Below are 24,992 nucleotides of genomic sequence, written 5' to 3' on the forward strand. Positions count from 1 at the left end.
TTGCCCGACGAATTTGTAGCAGTTTTGAAGCGAATGCCGTGAAGTGTTTCCTTCAGCTTAGTAATCGAGTTGAACTTACGACGGCTTAAGTCAGGGGAGCGCAGTAGGTGGTATAGCACTTAGCAGCCCTATCAGTCAAACAAAACAATAACAGCTAGCACTATCCTGCAAAACGATGGTCAGGTCCTGCAAAAAGTTTAATCACTTCTGTCTCTATGCTGTTCATTTTTGGAACACAATCTACGACCAGCTTGGAGACAGAAGTGATGACACTTCCTGCAGGACCTGGCCATCATTTTGCATGACAGTGCTCAATCACGTACAGTGCAAGCTGTTACTGATTTGTTGCCACTATTAAAGTTCAAACCTTCGTATTTGTTTTGTGGGCGTCAACTGCAGAAATTACATACCAGGCGCCCTCCGCTTTAGAGTACCGCATCACCCCTTTAGAATTGACCAGAGTACGCAAGAGGGGTGTGAGCATGGGATTAATGTCGTAATTGTCTATGTAATAGTAGTTGCCGGCTGGTATTTATTTGACGAATGCATGTACTACGTGATGTGTGACGGATTTGTTTGCTGGATCGTGTTTGATTGTTTGCGACTGAACTGGTTTATCACACGAGAGCAAGCCCTCGCTGTTCCATTGGTTCTAGGAAGATTAACTTAATTTTACACTTAATGAAAAAATTCTAAAATCTATTATAGTTAGTTATCTTTTGGATAAATTGAAGAGACATTAAGAGTGTACTGAATTTCCTATTTTGATCAGAGTGAGTTTTGTTTTCTGGGTTAGACAGTAGCAGTATTTTATTAATGGGCCATTTTAACATCATTTGTTCCTTTTAAAAGAACTGATAATTTTCGTGAAAAACTGTATTTCCTCTCTTACGTAAATTTTGAAAATTGGTGTCACTTAGGTAGCGCGTCAATGTATGTGGCATTAAAAGAACTGCGCCATGTGAGTTTTACTAAAAGCTGGCTGGAGTGGCCGTGCGGTTTTAGGCGCTTCAGTCTGGAGCCGAGCGACCGCTACGGTCGCAGGTTCGAATCCTGCCTCGGGCAGGTTAGTTAGGTTTAATTAGTTCTAAGTTCTAGGTGACTGATGACCTCAGAAGTTAAGTCGCATAGTGCTCAGAGCCATCTGAACAATTTTTTATTAAAAGTATTCCTAACGAATGCTTGCACAGAATTAGGTCCAATATATGTGTCTGTGAATCAACCAGTCCACATCTCCACCAATTTTTGTTTTGTTTAAATGCCAAATATCTTAAGTTTTCCGACTAGTAAAGGAGTACATGTAGATGTAGATAAGCTTCTAACGATGGAAATGTCATGTTATCTGCTGTCTGCAACATCCTCGACGTCACAGAGACCTCGAAGATAACACAGACCCACCGGTCTTGTCCTGTCAGAAATATGGCGCCTGTTTTACAAATTAGCGGCTATGCGAACCACAGGTGATCAGAAAATCATATCACCACGTCAGGTGTTGCGCCTATATGACAAATATGATGTGTCAAGTTTCGTTCTCTTAGGAAGCTCCAGATACGTACATCGTGACGCTTTAAACAGAACAGGGACTTCCCTCCAGAACATGCATATACCCAGTGTCACATCTGACATCTCGTAAGGTACTGCATGGAACAACCTAAAATCCAGCCACCACTACAAGAACAATCATCTGAAACACTGCACACGAATGAGACGTCTTCTACATTTATTCATATACTGAAATTTTCACAGCTGCATAGCGCAGACTCGGAGGGCATAACATTAGGAAGAATTTTTAAATGAAGAGGTGTCTGTTTAGTTTTGCCAATTGCAACAGTTTTTATTTTTGTTCCAGTTATAATGAACTTTGCTACAACGTTTTGAAAGACATGAAATATTTGAATTAATTAATCTATCAGAGTAAAAGAACATGAAAGGGAAGCAGTATTTCAGAAGAAATTTAATCTATACTGAGGTTATTCACTCTGTGTACTGAGCAAAGTGTATGGATAGAGGAGATGTAAACTGTACAGGTGCATTAACAAGAAAAGCTTTGTGGAAAAGAGTAATTTGTTTACGTTTGTGTAAGATCTTGTTTTTTTGAGGCATCAGTCATCTGACTGGTTTGATGCGGCGCGGTACGAATTCCTCTCCTGTGGCAACCTCTTAATCTCAGTGGAGCACTTGCTACATACGTCCTCAATTATTTGTTGAGTGTATTCCAATCTCTATCTTGCTATACAGTTTTTACTTTCTCCTGCTCCCTCTAGTACCATGGAAGTTATTTCCTAATGTCTTAACAAATGCCCTGCCATATTGGCCCTTTCTTCTTCCATTTCTTTCCTTGGCGATTCTGAGCAGAACCTCCTCATTCCTTACCTTATCAGTCCACCTAATTATTAACATTCGTCTGTAGCACCACATCTCAAGTGTTTCGATGTTTTTCTGCTCTGGTTTTCCGACATTCCAATGCTGTGCTCCAAACTCACATTCTCAGTAATTTCTACCTCAAATTAAGGTCTATGTCTGATATTAGTAGACTTCTTGGACAGGAATGTCCTTTTTGCCTGCACTCGTCTGCTTTTTGTGTCGTCCTTGCTCGGCCTGTCATGGGTTATTTTGCCGCCTGGGCAGCAGAATTCTTCAACTTCATCTACTTCGTGATCACCATCCTGATGTTACGTTTCTCGCTGTTCTCATTTCTTCTGCTCCTCATTACTTTCATCTTTCTTCGACTTACTCTCAATCCATTAGACCATTCTATTCAACAGATCCTGTAAATCTTCACTTTCACTGAGGATAGCAATGCCATGTGAGAATCTTATCAGTGATATCCTTTCACCTTTCTTTTATTTTCGTCTTTGCTTCTTCGATGTATGGATTGAACAGTTAGGGCGAAAGAGTATTCCTGCGTTACACCCCTTTTTAATCCGGGCACTTCACTCTTGGTCTTCCGCTGTTATTGTTCACTCTTGGCTCTTACACATACTGTATATTACTCATCTTTTCCCTATTTTTATGAGATTGTCAGGCATCTTATACCACCTGACAATGTCTAACGCTTTTTCCATGTCGACATAACTTACAAACGTGTCATATGTTATCTTGAGTCTTACATCCATTATCAACCGCAACGTCAGAATTATAAGTAGTTGCTAGCATTGCTGCCTCTGGATCACGGGGTCCCGGGTTCGATTCCCGGGTAGGTGGGGGATTTTCTCTGCCCGGGGACTGTGTGTTTGTCTTGTCATCATCGTTTCATCATCATCGTCATCATCATCATCATCATCATCATCATTCGTGACAGTGGATCGACTGGGCTGTGAAAAGATTGGACTGTGGAAAAATTGGGACTTTGTAGTGGCGCTATGACCGCAGTTGAGCGCCCCACAAACTAAACTTCATCAAACATCAAATAGAACTGTAAGTGTTAGGAAGTATTTCCGGAGGTATTTGGAGTGTAGCCTTGTGCGGAAGTGAAACTGTGGACGATAAACAATTCAAGTCGACGACAGAAGATCTGAAATACGGTGTTGCAGAAGAATGCTGAAGAGTAGGCGGGTTGGTAGGGTAGTTAACGAAAAGGTATTGAATCTAATAAGGTAGAAAATAAATGTATGGCAGAACTTGACTAAAATAAAGGATCGGAATTCTAAAGCGCGGAATAATGTTTGGCAACAGAGGGAAACGTGGTCGTGGGCGGTGGGGGTGCGGGTATGGTTGGGAGTTGGTAGCAATTGTTGAATAACACTTGCACAAAGTAAGCGGTTTCAAATGGCTATAGTTCACTGCAGTTATATAGAGATGCAGAAGCTTGCACAAGACAGGCAGAAATGCAGTATTGCATCAAACTAGTACAATTAGAACTGAAGACCACAACAGACGTTCATTTATCGTGGCCAGAGTAGGACCATCAGCCCCTCTTACATATAAGCGACCGTTTACTTCGGAAAAAGTCTCAGAAGGAGAATGGTAACTATCTTCTATCCCGTATGGGAGTGGCGGACCAAGTGCCACAGTGTCAATAAACATGCTCAGGGACGAGTTCGCGGATCAATGCTACCTCAAAATGCTAACACTGTGCACTTACTTCCATCCTTTGATAACACGGAAGCGATGCGTCGTCTCTTTCATTGCACGAAAGGCAGCACTGAGATTAATTTCAAACACAGTCGTGGTGTAGGCAGCCGTTTAAGAAGTTAGTATAACTGCACCAACGTAATAGAAGTCAAATTTGTTAATGAAGTTTATCGTAATGAAACCGTCACAAATTGGTTCCAGAGCTGCAAACTAAATAGAAAAATTAAGATCGTTATTTTTCAGCAAACCTGTCCGAGACTAAGAAAGATGCTCAATACAAGATTGCGAAAATCTTTGGTCATATATGAGATAGCCCAAAAATATCTTACGGATATCAAAGGAGATTTCCAACCCAGAGAGAATTTATTTAGGACCTCTATTATTATAGCTTAGTTAAAAACTGGCACGTGAACTTAACAGAACACAAACTGTTTATTTCCGTTGTAAAATTTGTTTCACTAATGTGAATGATATCAAAAAGTAATGTTGGTATATATTTAAGTTATCGAGTTGTTTACTGACAAGTAAATTGCCTCGATGTAGACATACATACAAGGAAATCACTTATATGTCGTCATCCTTTTATACAATTTCGGTAAAAATTTTAGGTGATGTATAGAACATGGAACCAGTCAACGATAAAGATATAAGGATATTAACAATTTGAGTTCTGTACTATGTAGTCCTACTCTAATTATCACCATTAGCACTATGGATTTATTAAAAGTGTAGAATTTGAAAGGTACTGAGAGAAAAACGTTAACTTATTAGATCCTCATTGGTGAAATAATTGCAAGGTGGGATAGGAAACATTTTTTTACGGGTCGGGAATAAAAGTTGAAATATGTAGGCTCCGCTAAAGACACCGTGCGAAAGCCTCATTATCTCTGAGGCTGTCAATATGGCTGTAAATGAGAATCGGTCTACAACGATACAGACGTGATGATACGTGAAAAAAACCTCATACGCACAGACACCAGGATAGGGAATAACAGTTGTTTTGCGAGCGACTTTGTGAAAAAGGGCAGAGAACTGGATTAGATTTAAGCACCTTGTTGCCTTTGAGTTAGGAAAATGCACCTAAAATGTGTAAGAATTAGCAATGATCAACGACAAAGAAGAAAATGACAACGGAGACTATGTTAAAGTTGCGTAACGTGTATCCACAGAATGTGTGATCTGTAATTGGAAAAATTGTCATGATGATATCTTCATTGGCAAAAGATTTCGGATTACTCTCCCACTCGGATCTCTGGGAAGGCTTTATCAAAGGGGAGGTAACTGTGAAGAAAAGATTGAATAACCAACGAATGGATAACATACTACTAATCGAAGTGTGGTAACATACAACTAATCGGAGAGTGGCATGTAAGAAGTTTGAACGTGGTACAAAAGTTAGAAAGTCAGGATAGGTAAAGGCTCAAAGTAGACATAGTGGGGCTCGGTGAAGAGGAGGGTTTGTGGCCGACAAATGTACGGTAATATCAATGGAAACAGAAAATCGTATAAGGGAAGTAGGATTATTGATGATTAGGCATGAAGGTCTGTGAGTAAGATACTTTGAATAGTTCAGTGATAGTATTATTGTCATCAGAATCGAGAGCAAACAAGCGTCAACGTTAATTGTCCAGGTATACAATCCGACGTTACAAGCAGATTATGAAGAGACGGATAAGGTACGTGAGAACGTTGAAAACACGATGACAAGAGATTCTTGACTAGTCTGGCATTCAGTTCTCTGGGAGGAGTTTGCCAAGGTGGAGGCGACCATGGGAAAAAGGCTGAATAACGAACGAAAGGATAGCATTCTACGAGTCGGGCTGGAGAATGTCCGAAGTATGAACGTGGTAGGGAAGCTAGAAAATCTGAAAAGGGAAATACGAAGGCTCAGTTTAGATATAGTGGGGGTCAGTGCAATGAAACGGAAAGAATACAAGAATTTCTGGTCATACGAGTATAGGGTAATATCAACAGCAGAAGGAAAAGATATAACAGGAGTAGGATTCATTATGAATGGTAAGGTGCAAGGCAGACCAGGGAATGAGTTACTGTGAACAGTTCAGTGACAGGGTGGTTCTCATCAGAATCGACAGTAAACGGGTAGTTCAGTACGTAAAGGGAGATGAAAATCTGTCATGGAGTTTGGAATGCGGTTGTAGAGGAAGGAATAGAAGAATGGTTTATGGGAGAATATAGGTTTGGTAGCAGGAATGAAATATGAAATGACTAATTGAATTATGCAATAATAATAACGAATACACTGTTCAAGAATCACAAGAGGAGGAAGTATACTTGGAAAAGATCAGGTGATATGGAAAGATAGCAGTTAAATTACATCATGGTCAGCCAGAGATTCCGAAATCGGATATTACTTTGTAAGGAGCACACAGGAGCAGATCAAAATTTAGTAATGATGAGTAGTCTGAAGTTCAAGATACAAGTCAGGAAAATCACCTCGTAAAGAAATGGCACAGAGAAAGAAAGAAATGAAGAGATAACTTTATGTTATATGACGTTACAGGTCGTACCACAATGAACTGGTCAGTAGGTAATTCATTTGAAGAGGAATAAACATCTCTAAAAATTGAAATCACACAAGTTGGAATGAAAAACAGGGGTATAAGGAAAGCAGCTGCGAAGAAACATTCTAACAGAAGAAATACTTCAGTTGGTTGACGAAAGAAGGAAATAGAAAATTGTTCAGTGAAATTCAGGAAGAAAGAAATATTAGTCACTTAGAAATTAAATAAATAGGAAGTTCAGGAAAGCTAAGGCGAAATGGTTGCACAAAAATTGTGAAGAATCGAAAAATAAATGAATACGTGAAAGACTGACGCAGCATATAAAGAAGTCAAAACAGGCTTCGGTGAAATTAAATGAAAAAGCGCTAACGCTAAGAGTGCAATGGAATTACCACTGTTAAATGCAGATGTGGACCTGTCTGCTGACGTAGTCGAAGAAGAAACAGGAGTCGACAGAGAGGAGATAGGTGATCCTGTATTAGAATGAGAATATAAAAGAGCTTTGGAAGACATACTATCAAATAAGGCAGATGGAACAAATATTTAAAGGAATTTTTAAAATCATTTGGGGAAGTGGCAACAAAACGACTGTTCGCGTTGGTGTGTAAAATGTATTTGACTGTCAATACACCATCAGACTTTCGAAGAAACATCATCCACACAATTCCGAAGATAATATCAGCCTGCAAATGCGACAATTATCAGCTTGACAGCTCATACAGTCGAGTTTCTGACAAGAATAATATACATGAGAATGGAAAAGAAAACTGATAATCTTTTAGATGACAGTCAGTTTGGCTTTGGAAAAGGTAAAGACACAAAAAAGCCAGTTCTGACGTTGCGGTTGCTAGACTGTACTAAAATCAAGATATGTTCATATGATTTGTCAAGTTGGAATAAGCGTTTGACAATATAAAATGGTGCATGATGATTGAAATTCTGAAAATAATAGAGATACCCAGTAGGGAATGGCGGTTAATATACAATACGTACAAGAACCAAGAGGGAAAAATAAGACTGAAAGACCAAAATAGAAGAGTTCGTATTAAAAAGGGTATAAGACAGTGATTTAGCCTTTCGCCCCTACTATTCAGCTAGTAGATTTGAGGCAATAACGGAAATAAAAGAAAGTTTCAAGAATGGGATTAAGATTCAAGTTGACAGGATAACGACCGTAAGATTCGCTGACGTCATTGCTATTATCAGTGAAAGTGAAAGAGGATTAGGGGATCTGTGAAATGGAATGAACGGTATAATGAGTGCAAAATGAAGCATGAAAGTAAAGTGCAAAAAGAAGAAAGTAATGAGGCGTAGCAGAAATGCTACCATCAGTGAAAGAGAAAAAGGATTACGGTAGCTGTTAAATGGAATGAACGGTATAGTGAGTACAAAATGTGGCCTGAAAGTAAATTTAAAAAGACGCAAGTAAGGAGACATAGCAGAAATGAGGATAGCGAGGAACGTAACATCGGAATTGACGACCATGAAGTAGACGTAGTTAATTAATTCTGCTACCTAGGGAACAAAATGTTTCAAATTGCTCTGAGCACTATGGGACTTAACTTCTTAGGTCATCAGTTCCCTAGAACTTAGAACTACGTAAACCTAACTAACCTAAGGACATCACACACATACATGCCCGAAGCAGGATTCGAACGTGCGACCGTAGCGGTCGCGCGGTTCCAGACTGTAGCGCCTAGAACCGCTCGGCCACCTCGGCTGGCACCTAGGGAACAAAATATCTTATGACGGACGGAGCAAGGAGGGCATAAAAAGCAGACTCACCCTCTCATAAGCGGTTCTCCTGGCCAAGAAAAGTCTACTGGATCAAACACATACCTTAATTTGAGGTAGACATTTCTGAGAATTTACTTTTAGAGCACAGCATTGTCTGATACTGAAAGATGGACTTTGGGCAAACCGGAGCAGAAAAAGTCGAAACACTTGAGATGTGGTGCCATAAATGTTGAAAATAAGGTGGACTGATAAGATAAGGAATGAGGAACCTCTGCGCAGATTATGAGAGGAAAGGAATGCATGGAAAACACTGACAAGGGGATGGATAATTGGTCATCTGTTAAGACTTCAGGAAATACGTTTCCTGCTTATAGAGGATATGTAGAGCTTAAAGCTTGTAGAGGAAGGCAGGCTCACATACATACAGGAAGTAATGGACGACGTATGTTTCAACTGCTACTCAGATGAAAGGTTGGCACAGGAGAGGAATTCATGAAGGCCGCATCAAAACAGTCCGAAGGTTGATGACTCAAAAATACACATGATATAAAGAACGTAAAAATCTAATAACCATTATGGGTTGGAACGCTGTAATAGGGGACGTTATGTAAGAAAGGTTTAGGGGAGAATATGGGATTCGTAGTAGGAGTAAGGAGAGGAGGAAGACTAATTGAGTTCTGCAATATATTTAAGTCAGTAACAGCGAATACAGCAAAAACCAAAAGACGAGAAGGTATTCGGGAAAGATGGCTGGAGATACAGGATGGGTCCAGCTGATCATGGTAAGACAGAAATTCCGAGGTCAGTTACTGGGTTGCAAGATGCACCTAGGAGCGGATGTAGACTTGTATCTTAATGTAGTAATCATAGCGTAGACTGAAGTTTAAGAGAATCGTCGCAAGAATCAATGTGGATAGGTGTTTGATACTGAAGTACTAAGGAATGATGAGATAAGTTGGAAAATATCTAGTATGCAGTTCATCTGAAGAGGTATGAACGCTTCAATAAAGGATTATCGCACGCAGAAGTTTGGACAGACAGATATGGGTACAAGGAATTTAACTACGAGGAAAGTTTGGGTAACTAAAGAAGTACTTCAATTGACGGGTGCAAGACGGAAATAGAAAACTTTGCAGAGAATGATACTAATACAGCAATATAGGCCGAACTCACTCAGAAACGACATATACAGGGAGTGCAGGGAAGCCAAGGCGATATGGCTGTGAGAGAAATGGGAAGAGACAGAAAAGGATATGGTTCGGAAGGAGTGATTCAGCGTAATAGAAAAGGCAGAGGCGTCAACATTGAAAGTGTAAACGGAATTCCACTACTAAGCGCAGAGGAGAAAGCAGACAGATGCAAAGACTACATTGAGGGTCTTTACGATGAGTCGGAACTCTATGAAGACGTGATAGATGCAAAAATGGGAGTCGATATTGAAGGCATGGGGGACCCAGGGCTAGAGATTAACCGAGCTTTCAAAGACTTGCATTAATGTAAGGTAATATCCCTTCAGAATCTCTAAAATCATTGAGAAATGCGGCATCTAAATGGCTATTAAGGTTTGTGTTTAGAATGAATGATAAAGGGGACTTACAATCAAACTTTCGGAAAAACATCGTGCACACAATTCCGAAGTTACCAAGTTCAGGTAAGTGTCAGAACTATTGTTCTGTCAGTTTAACAGATCGTCCAAATAGCCAACAGGAATAATATACAGAAGAACGAAAAAAAAGGTCAAGCATCTGACAGATGACGGTCAGTTGGCCTTCCTGACCCGTCATTCTGACGTGGCGCTTCCTAAGACATAAGAATAATAGAGACACGTTGACAGAAAAACCGTTCGACAAGTTGAAAAGATGCAAGAGGTTTCGAGAAAAATAGGAGTGAGCTATGGAGAATGAGGGATAGTTTACACTATCCGACCAAACGTATACAGACACTTATTAATGAACATAAACATGGTGTCTGTCCACCCTTCATCTTTTTTATGACTGTAACTCTACTGGGAACTCTTGCAATGAGGTGTCTGAAATTCTGAGAAGGGCCAGCGGCCCACCTTCCTCAGGAGTGGAAACCGGAATGGTAGTGATGTTGGACGCTGGGGTCTGGAGTGAAGTCGATTTTGTACCCCAGCCCAAAGGTGTACCATTACTTTCTTTTCAAGACTCTGGGTAGACCAATCCACTACAGGAACGTTATTTTCCACAAAGCATCGTCTCACAGATGCTCCTTTATAATAGGGTACACTGTCATCCTGATACAATTATTGCTTCCAAACTGTTCCTGTACTGTATGCAGTACAACACACTGCAAAAATTTTTCATATGCTTCCACACTTAGCGTTTTGTTAAACTAAATAAGGGAAATACACCGTAACCATGGAAAACACCACCATACCATACTTTGTACTTGACTGTCGCCAAATCCAACCCTTCCACTGGATTGCCACAGGGCCTAACATGATTCGTCAATCTCAATTACTCATTTTCAGTCGTCTACTATCCATAGTCGTCGCTCTTCACAGCACTTCAAGCGTCTCTAAGAAATGGCTACAGAAATTATTGGCTTTTGCGCAGCAGCTCGAACCCCTTTCTTTTAAACTCTCTATTCACAGTTATCGTGCTACCTGGGCTGCTGATAGCACTTTATAACCAAAAAGTAATTCCTCCGATTTCATGTGATTTCTTACAACTACCCTCCCTGTCCTCCAGTGCACTAGATCTCCCTGGGGGGGGGGGGGGGGCTGAGCACTATGGGACTTAACATCTATGGTCATCAGCCCCCTAGAACTTAGAACTACTTAAACCTAACTAACCTAAGGACAGCACACAACACCCAGTCATCACGAGGCAGAGAAAATCCCTGACCGCGCCGAGAATCGAACCCGGGAACCCGGGCGCGGGAAGCGAGAACGCTACCGCACGATCTCCCTGGTCTCGGCTTACCTGTGGTTGTTCCTTCGTGTATCACACCTCCAACAATCTACTTGGGCAGCTTTAGAGAGATTGAAATGTCCCTGATGGATGCATTACTCCGCTGACATCCGATGACTAGTTCACGTTTGAAGTGACTGAGCTCTCCTACTGTTACTGCTTCTGTACAGACAACATAATACTCCCCACCTCTTTTCATCCTGCCGGGTCGGCATTTGTGACAGCTAGTTGTTTATGGCGCATTGCATAGGGGCGTCCGCACACTTTTGACCTAGTAGTGTACCATATGTGTGTACAACAAGAGCGAACATTAAGAATGGAAGACCAAGAACGAAACGCTCGCATTTGTAGTTTTTCGTCACTAGTGTTCAAACTATATACATCGCAGAACCACTGACAGAAATAAAAAATAGTTACAAGAATGGGATGAAATTCAGGGTGAAAGGATATCCACGATAAGATTCGCTGATGACATGTCTTTCCCCGGTGAAACTGAAGAAGAACTGTTGGACATATTGAACGGAATGAAATTCTAATGAATAGAGAATACAGATTGAAAGTAAATCGAAGAGAAGTAAGAAGTAGATGAAATGAGGTAAGCAATAAACTTAGAATCAAAATTGGTGATTACGAAGTAGACCATGTTAAGAATTACTCCTACCTAGGAAGCAAAATAACACATGACCGACGAAGCTAGGAGTACATGAGAAGTCAACTAGTACAGACAAGGAGACCGGGCGTTTCTCGCAAAAATAATAGTATCAAACAAGGGCCTCAATTTGAGGAAGAAATGTCTGGTAATATACGCGTGGAGCCCAGAATTGTATGATAGGGAATCATGGACTGAGAAAAAACCGAAAAGGAGTAGAACACAAGTGTCTGTGAGGTGATCGCATGGAAGGATGTTGAAAATGAAGTGAATCGATAAGGAATGAAGAGGTTCTCTTCAGAATCAGCGCAGAACGAGACACGCAGAAAACACCGAAAGAAAGAGGCGACAAGATGATACGACGTGTATTAGTAAAGCAAGGAATAATTTCGATTGCAACAGAGGGAGTTAAAGATTATAAGAACTGTAGAAGAAGACAGATTGGAATAAATAGTTTGGCGGAAGTAGTTGAATGAATGATTTTTCAATATGTAGAGTCATACAAAGTCCAGTGAAGAACTATTGAAAAGAAAATAGCGCCTTGTGTGCTGTAAGTTTCATAAAAATATTTGCATTTATAATTTTTTATAATAATAATAATAATAATAATAATAATGATAATAATGATGATAATAAACTTACAAGGAAAATACCAAGCCACAGAAAAAAAGCGGAGATCATCAGCAACACCCCTGTCCATCCGTGTAAGACGTACTGCTGCTCCTTCGCTGAAAATAAAGGCCGTTAAATTAGCATATGTTATTAAACTTGACAGATGTTGGGTGAAGAAAGGAGGGAAAACAAATTGCATTACAGTAGGAGCATGTTCACTAGTCTGCACTTAACATACACATCACAGTAACTCACCTTCGGAGTAATGGCTAGATAATTTTCAAATTCTGATCAGTTTTTATGCTTTTCCTCTTCTTTGTGTTCTCGATTTGGAATAAGAGTTGCTCAGGTTACCTTCCATTTCGGAAACCTGTTGCTCTCAGTGACTGTTATACTGACTTGTAAATTATAGATTGCAGCGACCAATCCTTTTTTTTAATTTTATTGTGCAGATCTAGATTTCGGCTAGAAGCTAGTCATTCTCAATGCACTATTATTTTTTGCTCAATGCATGTAATGCTTGTTGGTCGGACTTCATCCACAGTGTCCACCCCCATAGCTGAGAGGTCAGCGTGACAGATTTCCGTCCTACGGGCCCGGGTTCGATTCCTTGCTGGGTCGGGGATTTTCTCTGCTCAGGGACTGGGTGTTATGCTGTTTTCATCATCATTTCATCCCCATTCGGCGCACAGGTCGCCCAATGTGGCGTCGAATGTAGTAAGACCTGCACCAAGGCAGCCGGACCTTTCCACTCTTTCATGCACAGTTCATTGAATACTGTATTCAATGAATTGTGGATTAAGCGCGACCAACAGGCATTACATGCATTGAGCGAAAGTAATAGTGCATTGAAAATGGCTAGCTTCTAGCCGAAATCTTAATCTGCACAATAAAATTTAAAAAGGACGACTGATCGCTGCAATCTATAATTTATGAGTTGCTGTTCGTTTTGCGTTCCATCTAGGAAGTGATATGGATCACCTGCCAGAATATCCTCATTAACAGAAAAACCTTAAGCTTTTAGACTGAGATATAGAGTGAAACGCAACTTCTCTCACGTAGAAGTTATGTAATTTTTTTTAAATGTTTACAGAATTGAGTGAAATGAACAATTAAATTCGGAATACTGCCACACAGCTGGTCCCGTATTTATAGAGTTTTACACACCATTGGGGTAAGATGACCACTGATTTTGAAGGGGATATCCCTTTATAAAAGGGGAGAAAGAGATAATGTAATCAATTTTAGATCGATTTGTCGGATCATGTGCTTCGATAAATGCCGATGTGATAAGGAATACCACTCAATCCATGATAAGAAGAGTGCAGCACTGCACTGATACCAATGGTCATCACTTCGAACACCTTCTGTCAATGAACGTTGATGCCACCTTTTTGACCTTCGTTGACCTTCAAAGACCTTACTGTTGCACATCATTGGATTCGATTCGATAGCCGCTGTCAGAAAATACGTAGCAAACTACAGCATCCGATTTAAAAAAAAAAAAACAAAGTTGACCTTCATATTTCTAACGGGACCCCACCTAGCAAACAAAAAAGCCAACGTCTTATTATGACCCCCGTTGTCCCATCCAACATTTGTCCCACAAAGGTTTCAGCTACTATCATACTTTCGGAGTTATTCTAGGTGACAGTAGTTAATGACTCACCCTGTATAATGACTAGTCCACGTTTGAAGTCACTGAGCTCTCCCGAGCGACCCATTCTGCAATTACTGCGTCTCTACTGAAAACACATAGACCCCTTCTTTCATACTGGGCGGTCACCTCTCGCGACATCTATTGGTGAATTCCACCTGACATATGGCTGTCCGAATATGTTTGATCAGATAGTAAACATCTTTCCAAAACAATGGTGGAAGATGTCCTCACTTAATGGTACCTAGATACTTGCAAGTGATTGTAAATCTTGGTCGTATGGGCATGAGATTCATTGCTGGAAATGATGCGATTCCAGTCGCTAGCAGTCTATGCTTCCTTGGTAAGCCATCGCTCTGTATTAGCTGTTGCTTGGAAAGACGTAACGGCAGTACAGTTTTTGTTAGTCTCAGATCAGCGGTGTGGGATTCTGTAGAGTTGCTTAGTGAATCCATTACATGTATGTCAATTGTGAGCGCTCATCGGACCGGTCTAAAATTTCATTCTAGAAACATCCCCCAGGCTGTGGCTAAGCCATGTCTCCACAATATCCTTTCTTCCAGGAGTGCTAGTTCTGCAAATTTTGCAGGAGAGCTTCTGTGAAGTTTGGAAGGTAGGCGACGAGGTACTCGCGGAATTAAAGCTGTGAGGACGGGGCGTGAGTCGACCTTGGATAGCTCTGTTGGCAGAGCACTTACCCGCGAAAGGCAAAGGTCCCGAGTTCGAGTCTCGGTCGGGCACACAGTTTTGATCTACTAGGAAGTTTCATATCAGCGCTCACTCCGCTGTAGAGTGAAAATTTCATTCAATATGGCTAATGTCTCTTAATATTAGGACTCTTATGGCTTCCCTTACATTTCCATCTAGTCCAACATCGAGCCAGTGTCGCACCCCAACGCTCAACATGCCTGAGTATTGCACGATTACATCTGTATGTCACGTACGGAGACACAGTGCTGCCCCTTTCAAATTACGTCATATGCTGATAACGACGTCTCATGTGAGCACATCTCATTCTTCGTAGTCCCCTCTCAGTGTTCGCCAACCTTCAGTGACAACCCATACGTCTTATAATTGCACTTTTTCAAGCCTGGCAACATGGTCACTTGGTCACAGCACTAATGCATCTCTAGTCATTTCTACAACGGTTGATGGCAAACAAGGACCATTTCTTCTACGTACTAATTTCTGTTTTTTACTTCTATTTGTTGTCAGTCAGTAACTATCTAGACAAACGTACTGCAGCTGGCGAACTCATGCAATCACACTTACGGAAGAGCCTGAAGTCCTCTTCTGCCCTGCTTCAGTTGCCTACCTCACTGTCTTTCAGTATTGGAACCACGACTTATTCATTACAGACGTGTTGATGGTTGTCAGACTTGGACAGACTGTGTCCTATGATCCCTTATTTGAGTTGGGGTACTCTCGAACTTTCTTATTCCTCCCTGATGACGAAGTGACTACTTTCACGCCAACATTCGTACTGTTAGTTCTAGTGTAAAGAGACAAATAACATTTTGACCCAAAATGAAAATCCATTTCGAAATATTTCTATGGTTATAAATATCAGCTTCCTAAATACTTTTTCTGACGTATGTGCGGGGTTACATAGCTGATGGTTTCATAAATTTTAATTTAATAATTAATGTAGTAGTTTAAAGCACGTTAACTTTTTGAACATTCATCTTCAATTTCCGATTTACGGTAAACTAAAGAAAGCTACAAATCATAGCGAAAAAATAGCCATGCTAGACAGTGGAGGAATTACAAAAAAAAACGTGGAAGGGGGATTAATATTTATTGTCCCGTCAGTGTAGACTTGGAAGACGTGACCTTACCTCGCATTGATCTTTGGATGTCGAAAGCATCGTTGCCAATGGACCTATCCTGACATTCGCCTTAAGTGATTTGGAGAAATCACGAAGAGCCCATAAGCGGATTGGCAGGAGGTAGAGTGCGATACTGGTACTCACTAGAGCCAGTCCAGAACCTTCAGCACTCCGCTGTCTCATACGGTGAAAAGTGTCTCATAAAAGTTCACTATTCGTGTGCGTGTGAAACAATTTTCTTAAGGCTATGGCTTTGTACTGCTACAAACTTACAACAACAATTAACACCGGAATTGGACTCTCTAGAGGTTTCTGAATTAGAGAAAAACGACGTAGCCAACATGGAGTCCAAACGCGACTCTGATAGGTTTCTGACTATAATAGTTTCCTCTCAGGTGTCGTTTAATAATAATAACAATAATAATAGTATTAATTATTATCACTATTACTGAAAAACTCTAGCGGTGAGAAAAGGAGACGTTTAAAGGTAATATAGAATACTTCTCCTACGTTCTACCTTCTGGAAGGTTCCTGAAACTATCAGATTAGTATTTATGAAATATATATAATTCCGTTCGTTGATAGTTAAGTGTTACAATGGCAAATGATCATTTAAAATGCTTGTAATGCAATCCAGTAATATTTTAATCACGTGATGCAATTGTGGTGCAAAGTGTCTTTTTTTTAGATTTCATTGATAGTCGAGGTGAGTAAGAAAGATTAATTTAATTGAGAGTTGCAGAAATGAAATTAGCGAGAAACGTATCGAAATTGGGGCCACTTAGGAGGCGAAATGAAGGAATCCTTCTATCTAGAAAGCAAAGTAGCACATGACGGAGGCGCATGGCAGATATACAAACAAGACTAGCACAAGTAAAGACGGTATTGCTGATCAAAAGAAGGCGTATCACACATGAGTCTTAGTTGTAAGGGTAAAGTTCCGACGTTGTACTTCCGAACCCCAGCGTTGTACGGAAGCGAATCATGGACTGTGAGGAAGCAGGAAAAGAAGATAATCTAATCGTTTAAGAAGTGGTACTACAGAAGGAAGTTCTCCACAGAACCTGTCAGGACAGCAACACACGGAAAGCGTTGCCAAGCAGGAAGGAGAGAATGGCAGAATCTGTGTTAAGACGTCAATGAGTGAGAGCTATAGCGCCTAAAGGCTTCAAGTGCTGCTTTGCGATGAAGAAGTTGGCCTAGGTGAACAATTCGCGACGGGACTCATGAAGTCAAGACTATACTAAATAATGAGGATTTGTGTTAAACGGAATTTAATCGCTTAGTGTGGCTTGAACCGGGATACATTGGTGGCAACCGCTAGCTCAGAACATCAGTATTTTTGGCAGAGGCCGTGGCCGTTACGCAAGTTCTCCAGTTCTTTCAGCTGCTTGGACTGAACGAGGTGCTGACCACATGTGACTTCTTAAGTCCTATAGGATGTTAACCCCCCAACAATATGGACAGACAACCTCTATGTTCTAAAAATTCTAAATTAAAGAAAAAAAACCACACACGGGCGTCCTTGCCAAAGACGAATCGCACCAAAGGCGTATAATGACTACGAAAAAGACTGAATGCGAACACAATGACAAAGGGGCAGCCGGCCGTTGTGGCCGAACAGTTCTAGGCGCTTCAGTCCGGAACCGCGGCCCGCCAGCGTGGCCGAACGGTTCTAGGCGCTTCAGTCTGGAACCGCGCGACCGCTACGGTCGAAGGTTCGAACTCTGCCTCGGGCATGGATGTGTGTGTTGTCCTTAGGTTTGTTAGGTTTAAGTAGTTCTAAGTCTAGGGGACTGATGACCTAAGGTGTTAAATCCCACCCACTGTGCTTGGAGCCATTTGAACCATTTTTGACGAAGGGGCCGCCGATATGACGAATGATAACTTCAAAACGTTATGGCTTATCGATTCTGCAAGCGGTAGACGATTCGTAACGCACATCATAAGAATGCGCTTTTACTACGAAAAATTACCCAGTTATCTCATTAGCATAGGCTTCAGAGGAACTCTTGTGAGTGCTGTAGTGAGCAGCAAGTAATTTTGTTCTTAAAACATTTGCTACTAGCATCATAAAATGCAGCAACTTAGATATTGAACAAGGTCTTTTATTCTATTTTTATTTTCTCTAAAAGAAGACTGTGACCGTCACATACTCCCATGCAACTGCGTGTCAGGCGACAGTAAGGATCTACGTATCCCTTAATATCTACCTTACAGACTCCACAATATTAAAGGAAGACTACGTAGCAATTTCGTTTCAGAACAAATTACTGTACATGTTGTACTCTGCACCTTTCTATGCTCAACAGCGCCGGCCGCGGTGGTCTAGCGGTTCTGGCGCTGCAGTCCGGAACCGCGGGACTGCTACGGTCGCAGGTTCGAATCCTGCCTCGGGTATGGGTGTGTGTGATGTCCTTAGGTTAGTTAGGTTTAAGTAGTTCTAAGTTCTAGGGGACTTATGACCTAAGATGTTGAGTCCCATAGTGCTCAGAGCCATTTGAACCATATGCTCAACAAAAGAATATTTGTCGCCTGTTACCTAGATATGTTATTATAATCAGTTATCAGATGTTAAGTGCTTTGAACTCCATTAATAATCATCAAATGTTCAACTATGAAATAAGATGCGTGGCACTAAAGATTTCATTGCATTCATTCCCGTGGCAGTGATAGATTTTACTGTATCTCTGACGACATCCGTAAGTTTGGAAGTGATGAGTAAGAGCCTTTTTCACTAAGATCAATGCTTGAGTCACTCTGTGTTATACGTTCTGGTGGCTCATTCGATAGACTGTGAGCGGCAAGTGTTCAGATCAGATACAGCATACAGTTTTGTCACAAATGGTCGAGATCTATGTAACTGGCAGAACACTGGAAGCACACACCGCCGCAATAAGTGCATATACTTATTAAACAAATTATACAATGATGTACTCGGCACTAAATACCTAGCCGTGTTAAGGGCCCTGTGGCGCCGCACAGCCAGTGGAGACGCTGTGCTCCGGCAGCGCCACGCGCCTGACCCCGTTCTCACACAGGCGGCCAACAGCGGACGCAGCCGACACTCGATACCCGCTAAACTCTGCTCGCGCATTCTCCGCTCCGCTGTTTACGTCGCAGCGTCCCAGCTGTGGCACGGGCCTTCGCCAGCGGCCCCAATTGTAAGGCAGATGAGAGCTACGAGCCCTTACCGTTTCTAGTGCACTGCTGGCCATTAAAGCTCCAAACTAGAGTGCTGCAACGCTCCATGTTTGACCGGTCACGGCTCGCCTGTTGACGGGGGGACCGAGCAGCTCATGTCCGGCCCCACACGACTCGGCTTGGTCACGTACTCGCCATATGTCTGATGTCCGGATTCCGGACACGCGGATAACCGAGCATGACCGGTCACCGCTGACGGCTCACCTCGCCTCGCCCAGCCTCGCTGCACTGTGCTGTACTGTACAAATCCAACGCCTCTCTCTCTCTCTCTCTCTCTCTATTTCTTTCTATCTGTCTCTCTCTCTTTCTTTTAATACAAAAGTAACGTTTCCAAGAACGGGTACGTTACACAGCTAAATTCATAGAGCACTTTCTTTTATAATATTTACTCCCGTCTTCCTAACATCCGGGAATTTTGTTGTAAATAAAACATTGATCAGAAGAGACCAATCTGTGTTAATGTAATGAGATGTAAGCGTCAAATAGTGCACCTGATTATGCGAATCAGTCCACATATCAACTATCGCAGCACATGTTTTATTAATAACTTCCGCAATAACAGAAGGCATTATACTGTTTCGTATTGCATCAGCTTGTTCTTTGATATGTCTGCTTATAGTAGAGGGATGTGGCATGACATCTGCCACGTTAACTTTTCCTTAATGCGCACCTAGATGTATTAATTCTTGGCCTAGTTCTCTGAAACCTTCACCGCAAACAGCATTAAAAGGTCTCATATCTTTAGCACACATTGCAACACACTTTGCTGTAATACTATTTTTTATTACTGCCGGTATTCCTGAAGGAGCTGTATCTTTGTGAGGTTCCTTGCAACTGTGTTTCTTTAAAAGAGTGGTTCCCGATTGGAAACACAATAATGTGGAGCAGTTTATGCACGATACGTATCCAGTAGAGTCACTGTTTTCGTCTAGAACCACCAAAAATATGCTCCGTATTTGGCTTTTTAGACCTTCCCGTCTCTTCAATGTCTAAACATTGATTTCAATCTTACGTCTTACTGCACTGGTTTCCTCGCACTGCATGATTGCAGAGAGAGAGAGAGATACACACCACAAATGAGAAGCCCGTACTGGCTGCAGTCTCACACGGATAATGACACGTGTAATGTGTTTGAAGTTGCGTGCTACGTATTCGGTCACGGCTTCTATGCTCGGTCTCAGGAACTAGTGCGGGTAGCCTATCCAGTTAGGGTGTGCTCGCCCCATCTCGTATTTTGTGCTCGCTTACTCGGTCATGCAGGACTCTACTCCAAACCATCAACAGACTTCAAGCAGGTGTGAAACGTGGTACTTTCTTGGAAGTGCGTTTATTTCCATTTCAACGTAGCAGAACATAATAGAAGTAATGCAAACTACGCTATGTACACAGGGTGATTTCGCTGCCCCTACCTATGAGTTTTACGCAACCCGCAACGCCTTCAGTTACCATGTGCAACTACTGCATCAAAGGTGATCTATATAAATTTGTTTTTCTTTAATAACTGGAAAACTGTAGCCACCAGCGAAAACGTATGCCAATAGGAAACATGACTACATTACATTTCCTACAAAAATACCATGTTCATTTTTTTCTTCTATTGTTGTATATTTTCGTCCTGGTCAATTTTAGCTGCTCATTATTATACGTTTCGTATACTGCACTAAGTCGATTGTACGTAGAATGCGGCTCAAATTGTCGGCTTGCCGTGATTCTTTGTACCCTTGTGGTCGACATGGAAGAGTGTAGTGCTATTTCTCAAAAACTTCCATTATTATTGATAGCTGGCAAGCTATAACCACACGTTCCTTTTATCTTAATATGATTTTAAATAAACAAACAATGGCTTTCAGTTAAAGTAATCTATGTACGCCGAAATATGATGTATACGATACGTTGAACTTAATAGACAAATTTAATTTTTGTTAATCAATATCTGCTCGAATATATTTTACAATGAGAGTTTGAGACTAGAGATATATGTTGCAGAGAAAATACTTACAGAGGAAAAGTTGGAATTTGTAGGCGTAGAGACATCGAACAATGGGCGTTATCTCTGAAAAGAAAAAAAAGGATGACAGAGATTTGATATGTCTTACAACATGTGCACAACAAACAAAAGTGTAATATTTAAGTGATAGAAACAGCATAAAGCTACGTAGATGAATGAGAGCACTTTTAGTAGGAATCCTGCTCGAATGAAACGGTTCTGAGTTTCATTACCGAAAAGCATAAGCATTAGTTTGAGGACGTTTATTACATCATACATTCCGGTGCAAAAGCGGAAGAATTATTCTCGAGTCGGCTTACAGGTTGCATCTTAATGATTATCCACCAAAAAATCTATTGTGGCACTGCTTGTATAATAAGGTAAGAAGGTACGGAAATATAGCTCAGATCAGTTTGTCTCTGAGAAAATCTTTCAGTTTCCTTTTTTTTTTTTCAATGTTGTTTCTTCCCTCCTTGCAAACAACCCACGAGCCAGTCATCGGCGCTTATTGGAGTTATCTGGTAAGCAGCCTAGCGTGTAGTCTCCACGAACTGTTAGTAGGAGCTATCCGCTGTGCTGCAAGATTCTCTGTGTGATATACATAATGAGTCAAAAAGGACTTTATAACTTTGGAATGAAGTAGAAATTTATTGAGAAAACTTACAGAATCGGTAGATGTGTCATTTTGTGGCAAACAACCTCAAGTTTCACACAAAAGTGTCAAGTGTCATTTTGCTTCGATGTGACTTACATTTGTGATGCGGCAAACATTCCACCGATAATCAAATTCTTCCCACCCTTTAGGAGGCAAATCGGGTGTATCCTGTGTAATGGCAGCGTAGATTCGACTTTTCAGGTCAGCTAAATTGTTTGGTAGAGAAGGGACATACAAGTGGTATTTAATGAAACCCCAGAGGATGAATTCCAGAGGTGTGAAGTAGGGGAGCGAGGTGGCCATGCGACAGGCCTTTCATGGCCAATCCACCGATCTGGGAAGCTCTGCTCTGGCGCTTCTGTTAGCAGAATGGGCTACTGATCAACTGCGTGAATCAATCTTGAGGTTGTTTGCTAGAAAATGACGCATATGTCGATTCTGTAAGTTACGTCAGTAAATTTCTGTATAATTTCAAAGTTGTAACATCCCGTGTTGTTTTATGATTGAGTTAATCGCAGTTTTATTTAAAAAGTTTACTGGTTCCAACCTGGCTTGTTTACATTGCGAAGACTGTTTTTGTTGGAGATATTTGGGGCGGTTTTTCTGCTTTCGCTCTATCGAGTTCGAGCCCTATTGATAATTTATGAACATTTTATGAGCTGGTTATTTGTGATTTATTTTGTACTCAGGATTAATTTAGGTTGCTTGGGCACTTTAAGGAGACAGCCGCTTCTAGTTTATGTTAATTCTAACAGTGTTCTTCTGATTTACGTAAGTATCGTATGACAGTTCACGAAACTCATATCTCGGGTCTCCAGCCGGAACATATCGTCATCTGGATACAATATATGGCGAGTTAGTGCGACGGATTACTCACCTGATGATGGCGGCCAGGTGGACCGCCGAAATATTGTGTCCAGATGACGATATGTTCCGGCTGCAGACTCGACATGAGAAAGTTTACGGAACCACATAATAGTTCACTTTTTTTTTGCAGCTGTATATTGCCCGTTGTGATCGGGTGTCAACTAAATGTTTGTTGATATTCTTTTCGCTAGGCAATATTGCGCGTATTTCGATTACCGGCATTTGAAGCCGACTGCAGAACGATTCTACTGTCGCAAATGTACACTGGTGTCCAAAATTAAATCAACAAACCTCTATTTCCCCGTACTTTGTCTAATTAACGATACAACCGCATAAACTGTCAGCAGATGTCATTACAATCGTGTTCTGCACGGAAGATGGCATTCGATCAACGGGCAACCACACCAACAATGACGTCTGGGCACCTGTCAAGCGGGGTAGTGTTTGCGGGACAGTCTCACATGCACAATCGCTGTGTACACATTCACAGACGATACAGTACGGCACAAAGAAGACGCCCACAGATTCTGTGCTGTGGAAGGCGATATGAAGAATGGAAGCAGGAGAGTCGCAAACTGACGTGGTCCGATGGCTTAATGTAACTCGTTTCTCAAATGAGGCGACAATTTATAGAGATCGAAACTGTGTCCCTGAGCCCAGGGCAGGACAGACCACGTGTCACATCAGAAACAGGAGATCGTTATTTGGTTGTAAAGGCACGACCCTACCACCTTAGTACTGCACTGCAACTGTTATCTGACCTCGCAGCATCCCATGGACATATTGTATCGAGGAAAGCGGTGTACAGAAGGCAGCAGCTGAGTGGTCTTTATTGTTGGACACCTGCTGTCTGTTTACCTCTTGCGTATCTTAACAAACGGAAACGTCTCGAGTGGAGCCATCAATATGGCATTAGGACGGTCTAACAGTTTGCCAATGCTCTTTTCACATATAAGTCCCGATTTGGTCTAGAGAGTGATTCTCAACAGATTTGCATCTGGAGGACATGTAGAACACGGTTTCGAAATCCAAACATTATGGAAAGAGAAGGATCCCTAATGGTGTGGGCAGGGATTTTAAGGAGAATCAGAAAGACTTAACTGCTGTCAGTTACTGTGAGGGCTTCTTGAGATCTCATGCACCGTTGTTGCCAGGGCTGTGGACCCAGACTTCGTGTTGATGGACGGTAATTCTCGACGTCATAGAGCACGGGTGGTTGATGTTTTGTGGAAACGGAAGATACTGCGCGCTTGGCGTGGCCTGGTTGCTCTTCCGATTTGAATCCCATAGAGCATATCTGGGGTGCGTTAGGGAGACGGGTTGCTTCAAATTAGCATCCGCCAACCACTCTCTGAGACTTGTGAGCTCTGCAGGAAGAATGAGCGTTATTGTCCCAACACGAAATTGATGACATCGTGTCCTGTCGTCGTGAGGTGATCTGTTGGTATCAGAGGTGATCACACCCTATACTGAGCACGCTGGCCAGTTGCCAGAGTGTGCGAGCAAATCCGTCAAGGTGAAAAAATACGAACATTTTTGTCTACCATTATGCGAATTGCAGTTAATAACGTTCTGTATTAATCACTTTGTCTCTACTTTACCATCACCTCTTTATATTGTTTTGTGGCAAAATAAACGGAACCTCGCAAAATTACCGTTTGCTACTTTAATTGTATATATCTCGCCTAGGGCCTACGGAAGTGAGAGAAATTAGTGCTCGTACAGAGCCTTTTAGACAGCCATTTTTCCCCCGCTCTGTTTGTGAGTGGAACAGGAAAGGAAATTACCAGTAGCGGTACATGATACCCCCCGGCATGCAACGTACCGTGGCTTGTGGCGTTAAGGTGAAAAAATAGGAACATTTTTGTCTACCGTTATGCATATTGCATTTAATAACGTTCTGTACTCTTTACATTGTTTCTACTTTACTATAACGTGTTTATACTGTTTGGTGGCAAAATAAACGTAAACTTGCAAAATTTCCGTGAACGTTTGTTAGTTGAAATGTTTCCTGTCTGTTGTAATTGTATGTGAATTCATACTGTGGTTAGCTGAATTTATTTTGAGACAGAACCAGCTGAGTGAGGTGAGGCTCGACGCAATGACACGATTTGAAATTTCAAATTAACACTGTTCAAATTTTAATCACCAAATGTTTGTTGCTGACTTTCTTGGGCTGTTATAAATAACTGATTTCATTTGCGTTTGTCAAATTTCACGTGTTAAATAGATTGCACGTGACAGTTTTCTCAACTTATTAAAT

The 24,992-nt window shown here is 41.4% G+C and overlaps 1 protein-coding gene across 1 annotated transcript in view; it reads right to left on the reverse strand.

Annotated features, from left to right (window-relative positions):
* Nucleotides 1–24,992, reverse strand: part of LOC126172840 (uncharacterized) — a 131,028-nt gene that overhangs the window by 35,849 nt on the left and 70,187 nt on the right. Inside the window, exons 6-7 of the mRNA XM_049920911.1 lie at nucleotides 21,220–21,273; nucleotides 12,561–12,646 (exon numbers count right to left, since the gene is read on the reverse strand). Of these exons, the coding sequence (XP_049776868.1) occupies nucleotides 12,561–12,646; nucleotides 21,220–21,273 (140 nt within the window). The remainder of the gene's footprint in view (nucleotides 1–12,560; nucleotides 12,647–21,219; nucleotides 21,274–24,992) is intronic.

The sequence above is a fragment of the Schistocerca cancellata genome, chromosome 1, assembly GCF_023864275.1.
Source record: "Schistocerca cancellata isolate TAMUIC-IGC-003103 chromosome 1, iqSchCanc2.1, whole genome shotgun sequence".
Classification (NCBI taxonomy): domain Eukaryota; kingdom Metazoa; phylum Arthropoda; class Insecta; order Orthoptera; family Acrididae; genus Schistocerca; species Schistocerca cancellata.